This window comes from Podarcis tiliguerta (assembly GCF_965153285.1).
Source record: "Podarcis tiliguerta genome assembly, chromosome: 16".
In the NCBI taxonomy this organism is placed as follows: Eukaryota; Metazoa; Chordata; class Lepidosauria; order Squamata; family Lacertidae; genus Podarcis; species Podarcis tiliguerta.
In genome coordinates this window covers 16720953-16745491 of record NC_139549.1, presented here as the reverse complement: position 1 = coordinate 16745491, position 24539 = coordinate 16720953, and the positions used below count along the sequence as shown (strand labels likewise).

Below are 24539 nucleotides of genomic sequence, written 5' to 3'. Positions count from 1 at the left end.
CAGCATCTCTAGGTAGGGTTGGTAAAGAACCCTGCCTGAGACCCTGGAGAGCTGCTGCCACCCAGTGTAGGCAATACTGAGCCAGATGGACCAGTGCTCCGACTAAGTATAAAGGCAGCTTCCTATGTTCCTATTTGTCTCCATGAGGCTGTCGCAGTGGCTTGTGGAGAGCAGGTCAAACTCATTTCTCTCCCACTCAGCTGCTTTTACAGGAACACCAAACCTTCCACTTCATCCTTGCCTTTGAGGTTAGGAGATTTTATACGTAGATTCATGGCCAGGGTATCCTACCCCACCCTACCCCAATATATATGTTCAAGGCCAAAGAGCGAATCCTGAAAGAGCTGTGAACAGGAGTTCAAGCAGCGATATTTCCTTGAGATTAAATAAACTCTGAGAAAGAAGATTTCAAGTTCTGTATGTATAAATACACTTCAGATCAGTGCTCTACATGTCAGGTTCCAGGAGGCCTGGGGCTCTGTGGGTTGCTTGATCGAGAGGAGAAAACCTGTTTCCAGAGGAACCTGTAACCTCAATTTCACTTTCATTTCTTTGCTTGACCTGAGCAAATGATCTTTTTGCAGTGTCTTAAAACCCTCCTGGCTGCCTTTTCCCTTTGTATGAGGAAGAAGGAAGGCACCTGATATAGCAAAGTATTTAAGGTTTTTAAGCAGATGCTGTTGCTGCTGGAAACTGCAGGAGGGGAGAGGGCTCCTGCGCTGGGGTCCTGCTTGCGTGCTTCCCACAGGCAGTCTAGTCAGCCACTGCGAGAACCGGATTCTAGACTAGGTGGGCTAATGGTCTGATTTGGCAGGGCTTTTCTTATGTTCCCATGCCCTATATTGCTGGGGATGCTGCCTTTCCAACTCTTGTGATTTATTTATTTTTTTAAGATGAGCCCCCGCCCCCAGGAGCTTACATTGTCAGTGCTGAAAGTGAAGAAGATGAAAAAGGAAGGGAGAAACTGAGGCCAGGCTGAGGCCAGATGTGACTGGCAGGCAAACAGCCCTGTGTAGGTGTGGGTTTCACTTCCGTTAATCCTAAATCCTGTTCTCCCAGTGGCCAACCAGATGCCTGCAAGAAGCCCACATGCAGGATTTGAGCACAAGGGAACTCTGCAGAGCAACCTAAGAAGAGCCTGCTGGATGAAGCCCGTGGCCCGTCTAGGTCAGCATCCTATTCTCACAGTGGCCAACCAGATGGCCCAGTGGGGAACCCCCAAGCAGGACTCGAACACAAGAGAACTCTCCCCTCCTGCGATTTCCAGCAACTGGTATTCAAATGCATTTCTGCTTCTGACCGTGGAGGCAAAGCATGGCTATCGTGCCTAGTAGCCATCGATAGCCTTCCCCTTCATGAATTTGTCCAATCTTCTTTTAAAGCCATCCAAGTTGGTGGCCATCACTGCCTCCTGTTCCATAGTTTTAACTATGCACTACATGAAGAAGGGGGACGCGGGTGGTGCTGTGGGTTAAACCACAGAGCCTAGGACTTGCCGATCAGAAGGTTGACGGTTCCCGTTGCTCGGTTCCAGCTCCTGCCCATCTAGCAGTTTGAAAGCACGTCAAAGTGCAAGTAGATAAATAGGTACCGCTCTGGTGGGAAGGTAAATGGTGTTTCCGTGTGCTGCTCTAGTTCACCAGAAGCGGCTTAGGCATGCTGGCCACATGACCCGGAAGCTGTTCACCGGCTCCCTCGGCCAATAAAGCGAGATGAGCGCCGCAACCCCAGAGTCGGTCACGACTGGACCTAATGGTCAGGGGTCCCTTTACCTTTACATGAAGAAGGGCTTTCTTTTACCTGTTCTGAATTTTCCAACATTCAGCTTCGTTGAGTGTCCACGAGTTCTGATGTTAGGACAGAGGGAGAAAATTTTTTTCTCTTATCAACTTTCCCCACACCATGCCTTCCAGCTCTGCTCTTTTTATCTACCTGGCTCAGTTCCCAACTAGTAGCTCAGATTGAAGCCAGAAACATTGAGCCTCTATTGTGTTCTGGAGCCCAACCCTTTCTCCTCCCTGCTCCCCCCCACCCCACACACTTGTAGACAGAGGAGGATATGGTGGGAGGGAAGCAGAGTGGACACTGGGCTCAGCTAAGGTCGATTGGAGACCAGCTATTTGCAAGGATCGCTGTTGCAAGGTTGGCACTGATGCTTTAGATTCAGAAAGAGGCTAGTTCTCTGTATGATGCTGCTGCTTTGGCTTCCTGCAGAGCATAGTAGGAGCACAGGACAGGGAGTAAACAGTAGAGCTGTGCTGATTTGTTTATGTGTGCTCATTCAGCGGCATACTTGTGTGTGTGTTTTCTTTATATACATATTTGCTGCCGAGTGGTTAGATGGTCAAGTGTTTTGTTTTGTTTTAGAAAGTATTAGGGGAGACACATTTGCCCCTTACCCCTCTACTGGATCTTCCACCATTGAAATGAGACAGTGTAGGCCCCATGGAGCATGGAGCTTTCACTCTTGCTTTTGTTGACTTTGTAAATGTGCACTGATAATGCTCCCTGGATAATAAAAGACCACCTACAGACAGCTATTGATTCCTACATGGAACCTCCATGTTCAGTGTATCCAAGGATACCAGATAGTGGGGACAAACAGCAAGGAGTGGCCATTCTCTCTCTCTCTCTCTCTCTCTCTCTCTCTCTCTCTGTGTGTGTGTGTGTGAGAGAGAGAGAGAGAGAGAGAGAGTTAATTCAGGTGGGGCTGTGTGGCAAACAGTGCAACAACCAGGCTCTTGGGAGGCATTTGAAATTGGGTGCCCTTTGCCCCCCCCCTTGAACCATTGACACACACAAGATCAAGCTGCTTTGCAGAGCACAGTAAATCTGCATTTCTGTGTGGTCTGGTGTGCAAAAAAGTATTCTTGCAACAACAGCATGCAGCTGTCTGGTTTGAAGGTGGAGGTGGCCACAACAAATTCAAGTAGGCACAGCTATCCCAATGGTGACCTGAAACTGCCTGAATTCTGCTCGTTATGGTGAGAGGGAAGCAGAGTGGACTTCTAATTCTGCTCGTTTCCAGGCTTAGCTTGGGTAGGTCTGTGTCAGATTGCCTGGGAATGGAAACACAGGAGGGGGTTGGTGATCCTGCCTCTGGGCCAGAGGGTCGGCCTAGATGGCCTCTATCGCCCCCTTCACATTGCAGGAGCCCAGGACTGGCAGCTCAAGGCTGAAATGCCAGATTTTTCTTCATAGGATGCTTTGTTAAAGGCTTTCAGGCTGTCAGCACCTGGTAAAATTCCACTGTCCATACCACCACCAAAACTCCTCCCTGGAATTGAAACTCTCTTGCCCAGCCATGCATGGGTGAATGTGGGGCATGTGACCTTTAACCTTTCCCTCCCCCCACCAAAGCTAGAGCATTTATCCTCCGGGGGCTTTCCTTCTCCCCCATACCCCCCCAAGACTTTGATTTATGTAAAGCCTTTGTGAGTTACTGGCGTCTCACTACCTTTTATGACTTGATAAGCACTAGAAAGCAGCCAAGGAGCCATGGTCCCTGCCCCAGGGAGCTCCCATGCTCTATTAGAGTGGAGGAGGGGAGAAGAGCAAGAGGCAGAGAGAAGGAAGGGGCCAAATGACAGCCAGATCGGCCCCCTCTCTCCTCATATCCAAAACACTGGCCTCTGCCTCTTCTGTCCCAGGTTGCGGGGCTGCATGATACCAAGATTAATATAGCACCATAAACACTGAATGCTTCTGGTCAGGGTGCCCCACATTTAGAACCTCTTAAGCTTTTAGGACTTTTATTCAGGCAGCTCTGAAATTGCTGCCCACAATTCATGTGTCTCTGTGGTAACATCTCAAGTGCCGTGTTCTTGGGTGCTCTTGTCGCAGCCATTCCTAGCTACTCAATCTTCCCTTTGCCCCCGCCCATGATTTATGGTAGATCAGGAGGGGTAGTCAGTGCTCTTGAAGATTAGTTGTAGGAAACTGCAGGAGGGGAGAGTGCTCTGGTGCTCAGATAGTTCTGTATTCAACAAGCCAGCAATATAGGAGCTGCCTACTCATTGGTACTCAGGGCGTTGGTTCATCCAGCTTGATATTGTCTACACTGACTGACAGTAGCTCTCTAGGGTATCAGGCAGGAGTCTCCTCCAGTCCCAGGGTTTAGGAAAGGCAGGAAAGCAGGTACAAATTACCAGGCCCAGAAGGGGTCCCAGGGCCCAACTCTCTTGCATATGTTTCATGAAATTCTTAACAAAACCTATGTACTATGTTCAATGCATGCACAATTCTGAATAATGGTTTGGGAACTTGTGTCGCGAACTGAGTGTTTCTGAGTATTTCCAACTCTCTGCGAACATTCGCTCCTGCTCTTTGACAGTATAATGGTGCAGTCTCATTTTATGATGCGCAGTCTCATTTGTGTGTTTTCATAAGCAAACACTGTGCGAACCGAACAAAGTTGTTGTTTAACAGTTAAGTGTATGGATAGTTCAGTAATGATTGTGTGGGTGCTTATGTTATTGATATTAGTCATTAGGACCTTAATATTCTCAACAGGTATGAATATTATTATTATTATTATTAAAATGAGATCATGCAGTTATTCTGTATCCCATGAAAATATGTTTAGCTCATCTGCCCATGCTGGGGGGCCCCATCCATTTTTCACCAGGACCCAAACCCATTCTCTGCAGCACCTTGGGGCCCTACCTGAAAATGCCAGTAGGGTTTGAAGCTGAGACCTCCTGCATACAGTACTAGAAGCTGTACCACTGAGCTACAGCTTTTCCCTTTGAAGCCCATGACCTAGGACCCATGATTTTCATAATACAGTATTCATTTTGGCAATTATGCCAATGCTGATGGGCTTGCCAAGACTCCTGACTATTTCAAAATGATCCAGAGCGGGGGGAAAGGTTGAGAACCACTGATGTTAGACTGTTGCTGCACTGAGATCAGGCTGATGGTGCTTGTGCTTTCAGCCTAGATATTTTCCAGCTGTTGAGATGGGTGGGGGCTTAATTTGAGCCCTGGCACCTACTTCCCACCCACAACCCCCCAGTTGATTCTTCTCCATCAGCTCAGAGAGCCTCAGTATTCTTAAAAAGAAAGAAAAAAGTGGGTCACATCTTCAGCAGGCTTTATCCGAGGCTCTACAGCTTTGCACCCATTAAATCTAGATTTGTAGACCGGGCACGATGCCAGCCAACCAGCCTATCCCCCCCTTCCCCCACAAACCAAGCAAAGTTCTGGGGATGGGGATGTGGGGAACAGATTAGGCAGCCCCTGCCTCTTTTCCTAGCTCCTTTCCTTCTGGCTAGACCAGCTAAGAGGAGAGGAAGTTGGGATGGACACGAACTGAGAATCTGGTTGTTCTCATTCAACCCACAGCTGCTCAATTGTCTGCAAAAACTGAAAGCCGCCAGTGCCCAGGCTCTGCGAGTGAAAACTCTGGGGCAAAAAGTACCGATTGAGAAGACATTATGAAATAGTTTTCGGTAGCCTTTGCCAGCATGGTGCTTTCCAGATGTTTTAGGCTGGATGGGGCTGATGAGTGCACTAAATTAGCGAAGGCTGATTTAGGGTTTGGTCTGCACCAAGACAGGGCAGTGAAAGAGACGTTTTTGCTGCTCAAAGTAACCACATGCTGCTATCCTCTGCAAGGGCAGTGCTGGGGGTCCTAGACTGCAAACCTGTGTGACTGGTGACGTTGAACTAGTGGCAGAAAGGAATCACTGGTAGAAAGGCATTTGAAACTGCTCTTTCCCCAGAAAAGGTTTGTGGAACTCAAAAGGATGCATGCTCTTATTTATTTGCTTATTGCATTCATATCCCATTTCCCCCCACAAGGAGTTCGAGGTGGCATGCACATGGTTCTCCTTCTCATTTCATCTGCATGACAACCCTGTGAGGTAGACTAGGCTGAGAGACATTGACTAGTCCATGGCCCAGTGGAGATTCGAACCCTGGTCTTCCGGGTTCTGGTCCTACACACTAACAACTACACTTCAGTCAAAGATGTCCTTTTCCACCCCATGTATGCTCCTTTGTAGCATCCACCCTGTGGGACCAACAAGGCAGCAACTCTGTGCCTTGCCAGCCCTGCTTTAGCAATATTCACCGCAATCCTGAAATCTCAGCTCTTCCCTTGAGGCAGTGGGCAGAGCAGGGTGGAGTGCTGGACAAGGACATGCACATCTTCTCTTGCCTTGGAATCTGTGGCACGGAGAGGTGCCCAAGTGCTGCAAGGAAATCCATCCCCATGGCTCAGTGGGGTTAACGCTTAAGAAGCTTCCAGCTGCTTGGCCCCATTTAAAGCAGATTATAAAAAATCAGAGTGGGCTTGGTTTGTGGGGAGGGGAGAGAAAGGGGGGGAAGGGTGCCTCTCACTTGGATACCCAAATTTTTCAGTTTGCCTAAAAGTATATATTTCTGCTGCCTGTATCATAACGGGAGTTTCCCCCCTTAAGGCCAGGGGCGGCTAATTGTCTGTTGGCAGGAGCTAACCCAGCCCCCACTCCACCCCCAAGTAGGTTTTTCTGATCTCTCACCATCCCATCCATTTTGGCTGCAGTAGCAGCATTGAAGAAGAAAAATTAAAGTAGACACAGCACTGGGATGGGTGAAGCTCCCTTCCCATTTCATATTGATCACTTGATGAGCTGAGAGGCAGTGATAAACCCCCTCCTGCATAGATTCGCTGAGGGGGGCGTCTGTGGGTCTCTGGGACAGTATGGGCTCCCTGCCTGGAGCACTTATTATTAGAACTCCTGGATGAGGGAGGCAAGAAACTCTAGACTACCTCCTTGCTTTTGGAGAATCCAGTTGGTGGGTTTTGCTCAAGGTCCAACTGATCCTGATATTTGGAGTGAGGCGGGTATTTTCCCTGCCGCCATGCATGGCTAAAACTGGCCAGGAATGGTGAGCTGGTGTTAGGAGGATTTTTGCCTCTCTCCAGACATCCCACTTGCCCCTCCCCAGCATCCCGATCAATGCCTCCCAGGCCCCTGGGCCCTCTCCCTGAGGGTCCAGCTCCACATTCCCATCCCAATCCTCCTCCCTGTCTGACCAGCCCTACCAAGAAGTCTCCAAGGAGCTCGTGACATCCAGCCAGCTGGAGTCCAAAACACCCAGAGGGCAGCAGTTTGGCAGTGGCTGCTGCGAAGCATTATGGGCTTTGATGGAGGGCACTATATTTAAAAATAGTAATCATCTACATCTCAGGCTTTGTTCCCCCAGCTGTACAAACAGGGCTGCGCCACTTGGTTGCTGTATGAGCCGCTGCACCAAACTTGTATGGCAGAGTTTGGATTTGCAGAAACGTTTTATAAATACTCGCCGCCTTCCTGTCTTCCACAAATCCATCCCAAAGAGCCTCCAGGCAACTGCGATTTTCAAGCAGTTGCAGTGTAGAAGGGAGTGGTAGGTTGATCTCTCTCTCTGTTTTTTTAGATTATCTAGCCAGCTTCCTCTCGCTTGATGCCGCAATCGCTCCTGCCTTCTGGCTGCCGCCCAAACAGTACAGAATAACATATTTGTATTGCTGAACTCCCTCCTGCTGCTGCTCTGGAGACCCAAAGCTTGTCTCTGCTGAGAGGGGCAGACAGGCTCGCTCCTCTCAGGGCAGAGGTTCTGTAGGCATGCAACAGAGAACAAGGCTCCCTTTGTCTGTCTGCTTGGCCTGGGCAGATAGAGGACACCAAACTTGGCATCTTCTCTGCAAATGAGCCTCATATCTCCTTTGGAACCAAACAAGCAGCAAAGAAGCGTATTTAAATTTCAAACCCTTCTTGTCCTGAGACTGTAATTTAAGACTTTGCAAGGGCCATGGTTTAGTGGTAGAGCACATGGATTGCATCAACAGGTTCAATCCCCAAAATCTTTAGGTAGGACTGGGAAAATTCCGCATCAAAAGCCCTGGAGAGACACTGTCCATTAGTGTAGAAAACACCAAGCAATTTATTTGTTTGTTACATTTATAGGCCACCATTTCTTCCAAGGTGCTCAGGGTGTTGTACATGGTTCTCCCCTCCCCGCTTTGTCCTCACAACCCAAATTGCCCCATCAGATTGTCCATTTGATGAGTAGAGAGGGGATGAGATAATCCCCTTTTCGTCAGCTGATCTGCACTTAGCAGATGAGAGGAGGGACCGTGTGCATTAGAGAGATGGGCACAGGCTCCCACTTTTGACCACACCCAGCATTGGTGTGTGGCCCCCAGAGGGTTGCCCAAGAGTGAATGAGGCTGGAGAAAGGTTGACCACCTTGGCCTAAAGTTGCCCTTTATCTAAGGCAGTGGTTCCCAAACTTTTTCGGGTCACTGCCCTCTTGGTTCCATATACTCATCCACAGTGCCTCCCACCCCTATAAAAAGCATTAGCCAAAATAGCGGTTTGCACGACCCACTAAAGGAGATAGCAACACAATAAAATGCAAAACAGTAATAATCATTGTAAAATTATTCAAAATCCAATAAAAAAAACTATTCAGTTTATTTAATTCAACAAAACAGATGAACTTGATGTATTGATACTGCCTTTTCAAAGCCTGAAAGTCATTTACACCTCCAGTGCCCCCTGCCCCCCCTGCATCTAGTGCCTCCAGTAGTAGAGCGTATGCTCCCACCACCTGGGTTGGGCTCGAGAATGCTGCCAACCAAGGAGAGCGGAGGCAACGCTATGCTGCGACTTTCCTCTTCCCGGGTCAGGCCTGACAAAGGAGCAGAGCTGCAGCTGGGCGCAAGAGAGCTGGTTGTTCCCTCATGTACACAGCCCAGTGCAGCAGAGGGGCGCCGCCCTGGCAACGCTGCTGCCACCGCCTCTCCTCTGTCCCCGGGTCAGACCTGACTTGAGAGCAGAGCTGCCGCTGGGCGTGACAAAGCTCGTTGCATGCTGGAACCAGGCTCTAATGAGGGGAGGGGGTGTCTGGTTGCGCCCCCTCTAAAAAAATCCACCCGCCGTCCCCCCACTACACCTCTGAGTGCCCCCTCCAAGGTATTCCCCCTCTGGGGCACTGCTTTCCGTCAAAGGAAGCCCTAAAACCTCAGGACCCCAGGTCAAGAATGAAGGCTGAATTCTGATTTGGTGGGTGAGCTTATCTTCCTTCTGCTCTGGGGTGTCCATCAAGCTTCACCCTTAGAAGTGCCAGGCACAGTCGTGCCCCATCCTCTGCCCCTGCCAGATATCACCCCCCCAGCCCTGCCTCACCATGCTCCACCCCCAATCTGACAAGGACCACCCTTCAGCTCCCGGGACCCTCTCTCATTCTCAGAAGCAGAGACTTTGCAAAGCAGATCATCTGCTCTGCCTCACCAGACTAACCAGGGAATTGCCCAATCTGCTTCCCTTGTGACAGTGTCGCCTGCTGGTTTCTAAATAGTGGGTTCCTAGGAAGCCTATCAGAGTTACTTATGAAATGTCTGCCTTTACTGATCCTTCCCTTCTCGAGTCACACATGACAGTGAGGCCCTGCGGCCGAGGGAAGTGAGTGTGTGTCTTGAAATGCCTTCTTTGCAGCACACACTCAAAGGGATGATCTTCAGACCTCTAGTGCAGTGTTGCTGGTGTGCTAAAAGCAGGCCTTAAACCAGTGGTTTCCAAGCTCCATATAATGTGTTGCGGTAATCTAACCTAGAGGTTACCAGAACACAGACAACAGAAGTTAGGCTGCCCCTCTCAAGGTAGGGGCACAGCTGGGCCACTCCCCAAGCATCGCTCTCCTAGTGGGATGTGCAAAATATGCTATTCTGCGTATTATTATTTTTATAGGGTAGGGGGCACCAGGGGAGAACTTATGGAACCAAGGAGACAGTGACCCAGCAGCCTTAAATTGCTGTTGGACGCACAGGTGGCTCAGCAAATTTAAGAGCGCGTCGGTGCCTTCTATGCAATCGGTTCTGATCATGTTGCAAAGCCTCGGATGTGGCATCCCTGCCAAAGACAACCGCTCTGTGCCAGCCTCTCTGTTTCCCAAGAAAATGTGCAACGCAGCAGCGCCTGCCACCCCCCCTCTCTCAGACACGTGAGGCTAGGGTGGCTCTTGAGTCAAAAATAGCCAAGCCTCTGCGCCTCTTGCTCAAAGCTTTGGCAACAGGAAGTCCCTGTCTCACTTCCCCTTTTCAAGGGAAGCTGCCATGGCAACCCGATTGCCTGGCTATGCCCCGAGCAGGTCACAGGGCCTGTAGGCCCACAACCCTCTCGCTCTTCCATCTGCATGTTTGGCCTTGTTTAGGCTGATCTTCGATGGGCTCCCCAGTATTGCAGTTTGATTGTCGGGCAAAAGCCTGCCGGCAGAGCTCCAGTTTTCCAGGTTGAGCTTTTCCGGTTTTGAAATTGCACCCCCTCTGCCTTTCCCTCTGTTTGGGTCAGTTTCCACTTCTTCAAGTTATCCGAGCCAGGCCCTGTTCCAAAATCCCCAAGTTGAAACCTCCCCCAGAACCTGAAGTGTGTAAGATCAGGATCCCAGTATTTCTACTTGGCCTGGCCAATCAAAAAGCTTCATTCTGCCTGTCAGTCACAGGGAATGATGTTGCGCAATGTCAGTTCTCAAAATCTGTGCAAGAGGAGGACTCTGGGGCTCAGCAGACACACACTAGTCCAGTTTGCATTTAAAGGCAAACCTGTCCAACTTGCACTTTGTCAAAACTGCATACAGATATGTGTTCGTTAAGATAATTTGCATTAAAATACTGATATTTTTTTAAGATTGGTTTACTACTGAGTAGACATTGTTGGATTGTACTGTACTGGTCTTTAGCCCTCAATGTGCTGCGATAACCTTTTGTTGCAACAAACAGGGCCTCCACCCCTAGAAGATTGTGGGATATAAATGCCATAAATGACTGTAGTGTTGAACTGGGACCTGAGAGACCACAGTTCATATCCCCACTTGGCTGTGAAGCTCTGTTGGTGACCTTGGGCCCCGTCCCTCACTCTCAGCCGAACCTACCTCCCAGGGTTGTTGTGAGGACAGACGGGGGAGAAGAAGTATGTGCACCAAACATACATATATGCATATACATTAGCATGCATGAACTTTAATACAAATCTTTGTTCCTGTTTGTTGTTCTTTTTTGCGCATGTGCCCCCCCTTTTGGTCACTTTGCAAGCCAGCCAACACCCTTGTAGACAAAAGGAAAACACTTTTGTTTTTGTTTCTTTGCAAGGCAGGCAGCCCAGGTGTTCTGGCCAGCCAGCCAGGCGTTTTGCAGGTTGCTGCACTTGATTATTCCTCACATCCCTTTTAAAATGGTTGAAAGTTGGAATATATATATATATACAGTATTACCCAAACACTGGGGGAAGCAGGGCTTGGCTTGAGCATTCGCACCGTTTTTATTTCAACTAAATATTTCTTGGACCCAGCCTTCCAAATAATCCTGCCGCCCCCGCCCTGGTAATGAAGACATGATGAAGCAAGACCTTTCTCTATAGACTGTTCGAGGCTGAGGACTGTAGGCACGTGCGCTGGGGGTGGTGGTGGAATTTCTCAGTCAGACATATGGTTGTCATGGTTATTGGAAGCAGAGAGGTACAGGAGAAGATGAACTGCATGGGTGTCTCTCTCTTTCTCTTTCTCTCTCTCTCTCTCTCTCTCCCATCCACCTCCTCATATCCACCTCCTCCTTCTGCATCTCTGCAATCTGGGCTTTCCAGGCTCAAGTTGGGTCTGTATACTGGTTTCTCCCTTCCTGCTTCTTTCTGGGGCCTTAATTGGTAAGAGTGGTGGTGGTTAGATGTCTCAGTAGCATCCCACCTCAACGGAAGATGAGTTACCCTACGGTTTATGAGAGACAGCTGAGGCTCGGAGTCTCAAGACCCTGCCGGGATCCCCCTAGTCCGGGGATGAGCTGGAACAGACGGCAGCCAAGCCGGAGAGGGACTGTGGCAAAGGTGTGTGAGGAGGACCGAGGCTGGGTCAACCATTCTGCTTGTGTGTGTTTGTTAGCAGAAGTTCGTTTCCGTGAAGGTTGTTTTGTGTCGTGCTCTTTTTTGCTGGCGGTGGGGGGCTTGTACCTAATTTATTTTTCACTTAGGATGATTTGGCAGAATCATCCTAAGGATGATTTGGCAGAACGGTTTCTTTTCACACTCCAGATTGGATCAACCTTCACAAATTAGTCCAGCTCATGAGACAGTCATAGTACGGCTCGATTTTGCCTTGGTCAGACCTCACCTGGAGTCCTGTGTCCAGTTCTGGGCACCAAAGTTCAAGAAGGATATTGACAGGATGGTAGTTGTGCAGAGGAAGGCGGCCAAGATAATAAAGGGTCTGGAAGCCAAGCCTTGTGAGGAACAGTTGAAGGTATTGGGTATGTTTAGCCTAGAGAAGACTGAGAAGGGGATATGATCACCATCTTCAGATACCTGAAGGGCTGTCACATGGAAGATGGACCTGGACTGACAGATTCCAATTACAAAAAGGAGATTCTGACTAAACGTTAAGAGGAACTTTCAGATGGTAAGAGCAGTTTGATAGTGGAACGGACCACTCAGAAGGGGGTGGACTCTCCTTCGCTGGAGGTTTTCAAGCAGAGTTTGGATAGCTATCTGCTAGGGATATTTAATTAGGATTTCTGCATTGCAGGGGGTTGGAGTAGATGACCCTTGGGAGCCCATTCCAAATATATAATTCAGTGATTCCATGTAGCTTGTCTTGTTCACTTTAACCACCTAGATTGCCCCTTTATTGTAGATTGTGTGTGTGGAATTGTTGGGCAGAGGTTTGTGCCTTTGGGTAGCAGTTTGGCACAGGCAAACGTTAAGATTCTTGTAACTTTGAAAGCCCGATATATTCTTTTTTTAACCCCCCCCCCACCAGTTTGAATGTAGCAGCTAATTCCTTTCATGCTCTTGCATGAAAGGAACATCCCCGGTTAGCCTGGCCACCGTGACTGTGTACAGAAACGATCCTGGTGCCAAAACATTTTAGAGGAACCTCCGGGTGAGGCAGAGGGTAGCAAGGGAAGAGTGGGGCGCATTCCTAGGGTGTCTATGTGCACAATGTATTTGAAGGGAATTAGGGTGGCTCAAGAGGAAATAGAGAACAAATTCTCTGGCTTGGCTTTCCCTTGTGATGGCTCTCCTTTATGCGCTCCCGATTATGACATTTCCAACTCTGGATGCGGCCGGACTTTGAGCAGCAAGTTCAAAAAGAGCAGAGCATGTCAGCACTGTAACACAATTGCCTTAAATCAGCAGCAGGGCTTAAGACTTGGGTATTTTGCTTAGTTTTGTTTTCAGGTGTGTTTTTCTCTTCACACAGAATTTAAATGGGGTCTTAACGACTAGAGGGTTATATTGTCTCATGTCTGTGTTACACCTGTCTGTGGGGCCACCCCCCTCCCCAGTTCTTTGGATGTGTAAATGCTGGCAAGATGGAAACTGCACACGGGCTGTAAACACCTGCTGGGGTGGAGCCACATTGGCAAGCCTGAAACATACCTCTGATTCAGAGGCCCTTTTCTGGAGAGGCCACTGGTCACTGCCACTAACCCATCTCTTTCTTGCTTTCCCACAGAACAAAGAGAAAGAAAGGATGAAGGAGAGCAAAGATGCCCGCTACACCAATGGGCACCTCTTCACCTCCATCACCGTCTCAGGCATGACCATGTGCTATGCCTGCAACAAGAGCATCACTGCCAAGGAGGCACTGATTTGTCCCAGTGAGTAGGCCTCTAGACTTCTTTCTTTATTGCTTTTTATTTATTTATTTCAAAATAATAATAATTATACGTTACTTGATTGTAAAAACAAACAAAAACCCCAAAACCTCAAAGCGGCTTATGAAAAGAATAAAACGATAACATTATCGGTAAAATAGTAAAAACAAAACAAAACCACCCAAATATGTAAAACGTTTTTAAAAAGAATTAAAATTAGCAACAAGCTGAAAACCAGATTAAAAGACATGTCAATATGTCTTGATAGGCAAATGTGTTTAGCAGGTGCTGAAAAGGGTACAGCAGAGGCGGCTGCCTGGTTTCAATAGGCAGGGAGTTCCAATGTGTGAGTGCTGCCACAATGCAGAATGAGTATTATGTGACATCTGTAACAGTGGCAGTTCAGGCCGATCAAAGTAGTCGAGCGGGCGTACATGGGGTAAGATGATTTTGTGGGTAAACTGACCCCAAGTAATTCAGGACTCTGTAAACTAATAGTAACACCTTGAACTCAGCCCGGTAGCAAATGGGGAACCAGTAAATAAGGATTTGGGGTGTGGGTGTATTGTATCCCACCCAACCACCCGATACCTCAAGTTATGGGTCATTAGGAACTGAAATAAGCACATAGGCTGCTGGATAGTAGCTTCAGAGTGCCCTTCTCTCAATTTCCCTTGGGGAAGGGCAGATAGGGACGGAGGAGGATTTCATTTGGCTTCCTTTGTGTGCCATGTGCATTGCCAGCATGCCAGGGCACCTGTTGCCTAGACATGCTTGCCAGCTTTGCTGTCCTAGTGGCTGAGGACCCAGTTTAAACACGAAGACTGCGTGAGAAAATTCATGCTTGGCACCACATCCAAATCAGACTCCACTTTCCCACCCAGCCAGGAAAGATGTTTGTCTTTATAACCATTTGGCCATTTCTCCAATGCTCAGTTACTGTTTAAATGCTGGAAAAATGTGATTTCCCCCCAGCCCAGCAACTAATTTTCATGAAATGCGGGTGTACGATAAGCTCTTTCAGGTAGTTGGAGCCCTGAAGGGTTGTTCTGTGTGTGCTGATGAGGCTTACCAGTAGTTCTCTTGCTGCTTGCCATCTGCCCCAAATGTGCAAGTGAATGTTCTCAGTCCATGCCCAGACTCAGTAATGGGGCTGCATGAGGATTAAGCACTCCGTCTGGCCTTGATGGAGGAGATGGCATTTGGGCTGCTCTGGATGGAGTTGCCCTCCCATTTAAGGATTGGGGTCACAGCTTCTAGGTGCTATGAGATCCAGCCCCAGTCATGGATGCTCAAGTGGTATTGGTGGCACAAAGCCCCTTTTGCTAAGCTGAATTTATTTATTTGTTATGTTACCGTCCCATGCCATAGCCCTCTGACTTCTCTAGAGAGAGTATTCTAAACCTGGGGATAGGGGGTACCACTGAGAAGCCTCTCACCATTGTAGCTGTTCCTGAGATGGAGTGGGCAGTCAGAGAAGCCTCTCTGCTGATGATCTGAGCACAGGGATTGCCAGCCTTTTTGTAGAAATGTGCAGCATAGCGTTACTGCAGACTGGAACCAGAGGCATTGTTGGCTGTGGTCTACATATCTTAGGTTGGATTCAGACAGTAGTGGTGTGTGTGTGTGTTCTGAGAGCTGATGGTGGTTTGAATGAGACAGCACCCACCATAGCTGGCAATCATCCCACCTTTTGTCTTTGGTTAAACAGGGAGTGCAGGTTTTTCAGGTAAAAAACTGCTAGACCTCTTTGACCAGGGGGAACAGTGAGGCAGAACTTTCTACACCATAGAAGCCTCAGTCAAACAAACCCTCTCAGAAACTATGCTCCAGCCTCACTGCTTCTGTCCCTTGATTGTCTTTGGTGAAATGAGCTCCGCAGGTTTCAGAAACCCTGCAAAAACCTACCAAACCTGTTCACTAGAGAGAACAAAAGGCTGAGTGTGTTCACTGTGAGCAATTGTGCCTGCTTTGAGCCACCTCCAACTCCCTGAAATAGGCTGATTCCTTCCTTTTCTTGTGTCTTGGTGGGATTAGATGACTCTTCCTCACACCCTAACCTGTTTCTGGGCCTGTCCCTGCCCCCTTCGCCTGGAGAGAGGCCTTCCAGAACAGCTGCAGTCCTGGTCCACAACCTCTTCAGTCTGGAACATCTGCCTGCGAGGACAGCTGTTGGGGCTGGGCCTCCCAGAGGGGCTTTTGCTCTTAGGCTGCAGGGGCTGGCTTTGTTGTCTGACTCTTCCCTTGGTGACCTGGAAGGGCCTTTGATGTTGCGGCTTGTTTTCTCCTGACCCCACCAGCCCCTGGCCTGAAAACTTGGCCCCAGCTGCATCTGAGCAGTTACACTTGAGCTGTTAGAGAGTTTGCCGGCAGCCATGCCAAAAGCAGCCGTCTCCTTGAGTAAATAAACATTGTCAGGCAGTGTGCTTTATTTATATATTGGTGGTGGCTAGCAGCTTGAATCTAGACCAGGGAGGTGGAACCTCAGGTCCAGAGGTGGAATGTGGCCCTTGAGGCATCTCCATGTGGCCCTCAGGATTCTCCCTAGGCCACACCACCTCTTCCCTGGCCACACCCCTCACCAGCTTTCTCTTCTGCCTTCCTTAAGTGTGTTTGCCTGGCTGGAATGTCTCTCTGAAGGGTGATCATGGCTCTTTCAGGCCTGGATGGAGAGGCAGGGGTGGATGTTTGTGAGTGTGAGTAATCACTAAGTAATTATTAGTAATTTTTGCATGGTAAGACTCACATCCGACACTATGCCTACTTTTTATTTATTTATTGCATTTCTATCCCACCTTTTTCTCCAAGGAGCTCAAGGCGGCGTACGTGGCTCTCCACATCTCCTCATTTAACCCCCACAACAGGCATGTGAGCTAGGTTAGGCTAAGAAACAGTAACTGATCTTGAGGTCACCTAGTGAGCTTCCTGACCAGTTTAGGATTTGAACCCTGGTCTCTCCTGGGACCTAGTCCAGCTGTCTAAATACTATACTCTAAGCACTATGCTACACAGGCTTTCTAGCCTCAGCCACTCTTGTGTCTGGCTCCATCTACCACTGGCGTTATTATGATTATTATCAAACTTATAGTTATATGAGCGGGACGCGGGTGGCACTGTGGGCTAAACCACAGAGCCTAGAACTTGCCGATCAGAAGGTTGGCAGTTCGAATCCCCGCGACGGGGTGAGCTCCCGTTGCTCGGTCCCTGCTCCTGCCCACCTAGCAGTTCGAAAGCACGTCAAAGTGCAAGTAGATAAATAGGTACCGCTATGGTGGGAAGGTAAACGGCGTTTCCGTGCTTTGCTCTGGTTTGCCAGAAGCGGCTTAGTCATGCTGGCCACATGACCCGGAAGCTGTACGCCGGCTCCCTCAGCCAATAAAGCGAGGTGAGCGCTGCAACCCCAGAGTCAGCCACGGCTGGACCTAATGGTCAGGGGTCCCTTTACCTTTTACCTATAGTTATATAGCACCAGCTAAATACATGGCATGTGACCCTGTGAGAGAAAGTGGCCCTCTGGTTGAAATAAGTTCACTACCTCTGGCCAAGGTTCTCAAGAGTTGGGCTTCTCTTTGCCAAGCTACTTGGCAGCTGGATCTCAGCCAGGCCAGGTTCTCATTATAGTTACTCTCTTGCCCATGCCCACTGCGGACACTTCCTTCTGGGAAAGGAGGAGATTACCTCTGAGCTACTCCTGTGCTCCTGGTCTGGTGCAGCACCCCACTGCCACAAGTTGGTTCTCCTGGTTTTATACACAATTCTACATTTTGGAGTTGTTCTACTGCAGTCTGAGTTCAGGCTGAGGCCAAAGCTTACTTGCTGAACATGATAATTCAACAGGTTGGGCGCACAAGGCCTTGCCAAAAAAAGAGAGCAGCAGAGGACACAGATCTGCATAACAGGTACAAGTGCCAACTTTCATGAATGGAGGCAATTACTATCATTTAAATCAAAACACAGTATATCCTGTCATGGTGGGGAAGGCTGTGTGCTGAGAGGCAACATCAAACCCATCCTTTTTATAAGAGTCCTTATCTTTAAACCCAATTTGGACCAAGCAACTTTCCAAGCGAAGAATCACTTCAAAAAGATAACTATCCTTGATCCTTCAAAGCATATATATATATATTTAGGGCATCATTTAGTTGGGATTCAGCCCCTCAACCTGTTAGAACACCTGCATTCATTTTCAGACAGGAGATGGCATAGTGGGGAGGTGAGAAGCAGCATGCAGGTGCACAATTCCTTTCCCTTGCTCCCGAGTAGCCAGAGAGCATCCTCACCCATCAAGGGCCAAATCTGCACCATACATTTAAAGCACTGTGATACTGCTTAGGGCTTCCCCTAAAGAATTCTGGGAGCTGGAACTTGTTAAGGGTGCCGAGAGTTGCTAGGAGAGCCCTTTTCCCCCTCACAGAGCTACAGTGCCACTTCCCAGGGAACTCTGGGAATTGTAGCTCTGTGGGGGGAATAGGGGGCCTCCCAACCATTACCCACACACTTTACAAACTACATTTCCCAGGATCCTTTGCATTAGATGTACATTTTAAATTATTGGTACAGGTCTGCCAAAAGTTTTTAAGGCTCCTCCTCCCATCCATGTGAGAGGCACAAAAGGGGCTCATCTCTCCTTCCGTCCTTCTTCTGGCTGAGACTGTCCCTTCCACGTGGGCTACAGGACTTGGCAACTGTTCCCGGCCCAGCAGATGGTCCTCTGAACAAGCCGGCCGTTTGGTGTTTTTCTCCTCAGCCCTCCTCCCCGATGGTTGGGGGTGGGCTTGGAATTTTCCGGGTGCGGGGGAATCTCCTGGAAGCCTTTTTGCATTATTGATCAGAAACATCAAAGCTCCTCGTGAAATATATTGAAAACTGTTAACAAACGGGGGCGTTTTAAAAGTCAGCTCTGCCTCGCAGCATTAGAAATGGGGCAGCAGGGGGACCCCTAGGACCACCAACAAGGAAACGGGGGATTGAAACCAATAGTCGGGTCTGGTTGGTTCTTAGGGGAGAGGCCAAAGCTCAGTGGTAGAGGGGCAGAACTGGGTGTCTCCATTTAAAGATTCTAGCCATCTATCTAGCCACCTTTTAGGGTCAAACCCTTCCAAGGGTGTCACAATATATAATCAGGTGCCAGGTGAATGGAAAGGCCTCTGTCACCTAGACTAAATAGACCAGTGGTTGCTAACCTGGTGCTCTCCTGGTGCTTCAGACTACAACTCTCATCAGTCCCAGCCAGCACAGTCACTAGACCAGTGAGCTCCATTGCCATGTAGATATGTGAACCCTGGTCTTTCCCAGATCCTAGTCTGACACACTAAGCCAGAGCTTTCCAAGCTGTGTGTCGGCTGCAGTGTGTGCTCCCTGCACTCCTCCCGGGGCTGGAAGGGGTTTAGTTTAACCTCCGGTTTGCTAGTAAGACTGAATTACTGCGTCATGAAATGATGCATGTCTAAAAAGTGTGTCATCAACATGAAACGTTTGATGACACACTTTTTAGACATGCTGTAAGCACTACACCACACAGTCTATGGACCAGGACTGTCTGCTTTGTTTGAGTTTTGGGCTTGTTTGTTGCTTTTGTGTTTTTAATCACCTTACGAGCACATTGCCTTGAGGTGGTGGCTTCAAAGGCCATTAATAATGCGATTGTTTTTGTAGTAGTAGTGGTAGTAGTAGTAGTAATAATAATAATAATAATAATAATAATAATTAAAGATGATGATGCATCTTCTAGAGGCAAATCACGATCTTTTTTTAATTAACCCCACCCCCACCCGCCTTTCCCTCCCTGAATCTGTTATCTCCTAATTGGCCTGCAGCCACATTTGGGACTCTGCTGGTTTCCCCTGCTTTGATCTCTAGGATTGGGGGGGGGGGGGGACTTGTATTTGTGGAAGCAAATGAATGGCACTGCAGGCCTCCTTGTCCGCCTGTATCCCTCCAATTGTGCTCTGCTGTTATCTCAGGCTGGCCTTTTTCCTGGGCCAAGATTTGCCTGTGCTTGTGATCTCTCTTTCTCAAACATGGGGGCTAGAGTGGAGCAGATAATGAACAGAGCACACAGGGCTGCCAAGTCTCAAGCAGGGTCACCAAGGCAGGGCTTTATATTCATACCCTCCTTTCTCCTTTTCTTTCTGCTCAAGGCAGCAGACATGGTCCTTCCCTCCTTTCTTCTGTCCTCACAACAACCCTATGGGGTAGGCGAGGCAGAGAGAGCAGGTGTGTGGCTAACCAAAGGCCACTTACTCACGTTGTCTCCAAACTGAGAAACATCTGAAACACTGCAGCCTTTCCTCATTGGGTTGCCGCTCCAGCCCCTGGATCATTCTGGTTAAAAAAAACAAGCGTGTTTTTTTTAAAAGGTAGATGTCCCTACACCTGTGAATGAAGCAGATATGGGAATATACACGGCTACCCAGCTTGTGTGGTTAGCAAAAGTGAGCCTTCACATTTCATATCTGCTATGTTTTGCGTTCCCTGTGTCTGCGTGCAAAGTGTGTTTGTCTGTTTGTATGTATGTGTGAGTAGGGCAACTCTCTTCCCTTCTTAGGAAATCTCCACCCCAAAAATCTGGCACCAATCTCAATGCCTTCTCTAGGATGACAGTGCGGGTGTCTGCCAGAATCCACCTTTCTCAACCGGGTGCCTCCACCTGATGTTGTGGACTCCCATCAGCCACAACCAGCAGCTGGGTACCAGGTTTGAAAGACCAATCCAGTGAGTTTGTGGCCAAGGCAAGATCTGAACCCGAGTTCCCTTGCAGCTCACGGCTTGTTCTTTTAATTGCCGCATTGGGCATTTCTCTCCAGAAATGAAGCAAGTGCAGGAAGGTAGATTAGGCTGCAGACATTTGGTCCTGTGGAGCGGGAAGGAATTTCTCACTTCCCTTTTGCCACTTGGAGCAGTGCGTGAGACAAGCAGACTTGCCAATCTCGAAAAACAATATTTTCTTCCTTCTCAGGAAGAACATGACTTCACTTCCTTGCTGGCAGTCCCAGGCTGTTGTGTCTGAACGAGCTCCTCTGTCTTCTAAACTTTTGTATTTTGGATATTATTTTCTTGTGGGAGAAGATGGATCTTTATAAATGTTGGGGTGGTTCTAGGCACTGCAGCAGGCAGAAATCCATCAAGGGGAGCATTTTCCATAGTCCCCAGTATGGTGTAGTGGTTAAACCGGGTTCGTGTCTCAGCTCCTCCACCTGCAGCTGCTGGGTGACCTTGGGCTAGTCACACTTCTCTGAAGCCTCTCAGCCCCACTCACCTCACAGAGTGTTTGTTGTGGGGGAGGAAGGGAAAGGAGAATGTTAGCCGCTTTGAGACTCCTTCGGGTAGTGATAAAGCAGGATATCAAATCCAAACTTCTTCTTCTTCTTCTTCTTCTTCTTCTTCTTCTTCTTCTTCTTCTTCTTCTTCTTCTTCTTCCCCATCCCATTGAGCCTCTTTTTTGCCTGTCATGCAGAGAATATTGTTAGGAGTTTGGGGGATCCTGTATGGGGGTTGTAGAATGTAAAAGACTGAGCTTGCCAAATCAGTCTCTTTGTCTAGGCCAGAGCTTTCCAAAATGTGTGTTGTGACATGTTCATGTGCCAGCTTCAGTTTGATGCATGTCTAAAAAGTGTGTCACCGACATGAAAAGTTTGGTTGTGTTTGACGGATTAAGTACCATGATTAGCATAAGTGATCCTAGAATTGTAGCATTGGAAGAGACCCTGAGGTCCTCTATTCCAATCTCCTGAAATGCTTGGCACCATAGAATGAATGGGCAGGCCTTTCCTCCACCTCCTCTCACCCAGCCGCTAGGTAGGAGAACAATAGCCAGAGCTGTTTGATTCAGCTGGAAGCAAGCTGGAAGCTGGAGACAGGGAGACATGTTTTCTCTGTGCTACATCCCAAGCGGCGACTAATGGAGAAACATGAGCCTGTTGTGGGGTTAATTCTTTGAGCCCCTCCATCTTATGTTCAGGTTTTATACAAAACCATATATAAATGTAAATGAAACCATATACCCTAAAGACAATACAGTATCCGCTGACCTTCATTCCAAGGCTTCTGAACCTGGTTAAGTGCCTGAAACCTATAGAGTCTCTGACCCCTGGAGATTGGGGTGGCTTGTAACACTATATTGGCCTGGGGAATTTCTGCTTCTCCTGCGGTCTTTTAAAGAAAGTTCAGGAGTGAGGGTTGGCTAAAAACTTTTGAGCAGCTCAGTGACTCACAAGGAGGAGGGAGGTGTGAGAACTTTCACTCCCCCATCCTGTACTTACAAGGATCTGAGTATCTTGACTCATTTTACTGCTGTTGTCTGGAAATCTCTTTCTAATCCTACATCAAAGGCAAGGCCATTTGCACTTTGAGGGGCCGCTGAGGGAGCTATCTGTCGATGAAAATACTTGCAACAAAACGATTCTCATATACCACACTCCAAGAAACATTCCATGCCTATACACGATGCAAATAATACAGTCAGACACAAAGTTTGTCAATAGCTTAGAATTGATTCCATCAGGTGAGTGTCCCAGAGTGAGCCGTGCCTCTAGAATTAAGTTAGTAGCTGTTTTCCAATATTGTGTTTATATATTCCCAGGTGCAGGCATGAAGTAGGTCCTTAAACGAGTAAATTTTTATTTTTACATCTATATTATGCTTTTCCTATCCCAGGCAGTCACCCATCCAGGCATTGAACAGACACAGGTTTTCATTCCAAAAGACTGCATCCCAAACCTGCTTGTCTTCCAGGTGTGAACACAGGCAGTGATGGCTGTAGGCATTTTCTTTTTTCACAAACAAAAAACCCGCACATTAAAAAAAGTCTCCCTGCCTCCCACCTTCCCATCCACGTACAGACATAACCGAGAAATGACTGTTCCTGCCAGAGAAATCCACTTCCTGTGTGCATCACTTCCTCCTACTCATGCATTCTTGGATATTCCGTGAGTCACTGAGCTTGGTGAACTTGTTGTGGTTCTCCTAGCATAAGCAGATTGAGCAAATGGAGGGCTGGGGGGGGGGGCAGGCTCTGATTAAACGTCGTTGTATATCCTGAAGGAGAAATGCATGAAAAGAAAAACGGGGATTGACTTTCTATCCCATCTGGCAGTCGCTCACAAGAGGGCCTTGATTTGCTGGCCCAGGAGGGGTAACTCAGAATATGAGCTGCCCATTTGGTTCCTTGATCTTAATTGCTTCCCTGCCCTCTTAAGTACAGGCACAAACCAGTTGGGCAGTGATGTGAAACTGAATGGGCTTCCCCCACAGAGTGTCCTGGGAATCGAGGAACAAGGGATTGCCAACAGAATTCTTAGGCCAGAAATACAGAGGAGACTGTATTCTCTGCAGCTTTGTTTGTTTGTTGCTCAGAGGAGAAGGAAGATACTGTGGTGCCTCGCAAGACGAAATTAATTTGTTCTGCGAGTTTTTTTGTCTTGTGAATTTTTCGTCTTGCGAAGCATTGCATTGACGGTTTCTGCGAGTTTTTCGTCTTGCGAGGCATTCGTCTTGCGAGGTACCACTGTACATGAAATGCAGGTTTCATTTTACCAGGCAATCCGGTGAGGTTGCAGGAGGGTGGTGGTGATGGTGGTGGTGGCTAGGGGAGACTGAGAAGAGGGGTCACACATTCTTCAGGCTGGCTAAGTCCAACCTAAGATTTTTCTCTTAGTGTTCCCTCAGCGCCACCCTACTATTTCCAGAATTCCCTAGCTGGGAACAGTGAAGGTTGAAGCTAGATTGGAAATTGGTTTAAATTTGTAGTGAGGACATGCCCTGACACTGCAAACTTTAAATTGGTTACAGAACCATGTAACTGCCCCACAGCCCCACTGACTTGGGGCTCCCTGGCCTTTTTCTCCTCAGCATAAACTGCACCAAAGGCCTTCATGAGGCACCTCAGCTTTTGGCTCATGGTGGACTGAGTATTTGGAGGGGAGCATTGGGGAGAGAGCTCCGCACTGGAGAGAGGAGTTCAAGTGCCCTGCGCCTATGTCCATGCTAAACCAGCCCTTTGCCTGGGCATCATTTAGAATAATTGAATCATAGAACTGTAGAGTTGGAAGGGATCCCACTGGTCATCTAGATGCAGGAATCACACCTAAAGCATCCTTGACAGACAGCCATCCAACCTCTGTTTAAAAACCTCCAAGGAAGGAGAGTCTACCACCTTCCAAAATCATCTGTTCCGCTGTTGAACAGCTCTTGCTGTCAGAAAGTCCTTCCTAATATTTAGTCAGAATTTGTGAGAAAGCAGGTGAGGTGTTCTTTGGATCTGAAGCTATCTGGCAAATCATAGACGAAGCTCCCTGTGCCGCCACCCCCCCCCCAGGTCCGATTTGAGCCTTTTTATTTCTCCTCTTCCTTATTCAGAAAACCAAAAGGGTCTGCATTTGAATGCATTGAACATTCTTTTCACGGAGAAAATCTTTATCCAGGGACTTTCCGTGTGAACACTCACAGCTTGCTTCAGTCAGTTAGAGAGATTTGCTCTGTGGCACCTTTTCCATGGTGACGTTGCTCTCTGCTTGTGGAGTGCAGTGATCTAGATTAAACGGGGCGAGTGGAGACACAGTGATGCAACACCATGTAGTCTGTGGGACTGGAATGGTCGCCTTGTCGTCACACCTCCTTTTGCGAATCTTGCGGACAAAGAAGAAGAAAGAGGTGGCCACTCTCGTATGCGTGTGTGTCCTTGATCCATTTATTCCAGCAGTCAGAGAGGCAGCCTTCTCCTCCCCCCCATTTCACTCACGCCATCCTTCCGAGCGGATCGTGGAAGGAACAGGCTGTAGCATGGGGGAGTGATCACCGTGTTCTCCCTGATAGTTCCTTGCAGCCAAAAACTTGGCGCACAGGCCATGCCCAGCAGGGGCAAGCTGCCATCTGTGTGCCAGCCAATGGGCAGGATGTCGGCCTTCACTCTTCTCTGGGGGTGGAG

General features: G+C 48.4%; 1 protein-coding gene across 12 annotated transcripts in view; it reads left to right on the top strand.

Moving 5' to 3' along the window:
- Window positions 1–24539, top strand: part of ARHGEF2 (Rho/Rac guanine nucleotide exchange factor 2) — a 110520-nt gene that overhangs the window by 64229 nt on the left and 21752 nt on the right. For 11 of the 12 annotated variants that reach the window (XM_083417144.1, XM_083417143.1, XM_083417138.1 and 8 more), the window contains one exon: window positions 13474–13618. In XM_083417144.1, coding sequence (XP_083273270.1) covers window positions 13474–13618 — 145 coding nt within the window. Of the gene's footprint in view, window positions 1–11433; window positions 11847–13473; window positions 13619–24539 lie in introns of those variants that run through there. The other variant, XM_083417147.1, reaches the window with a different exon arrangement.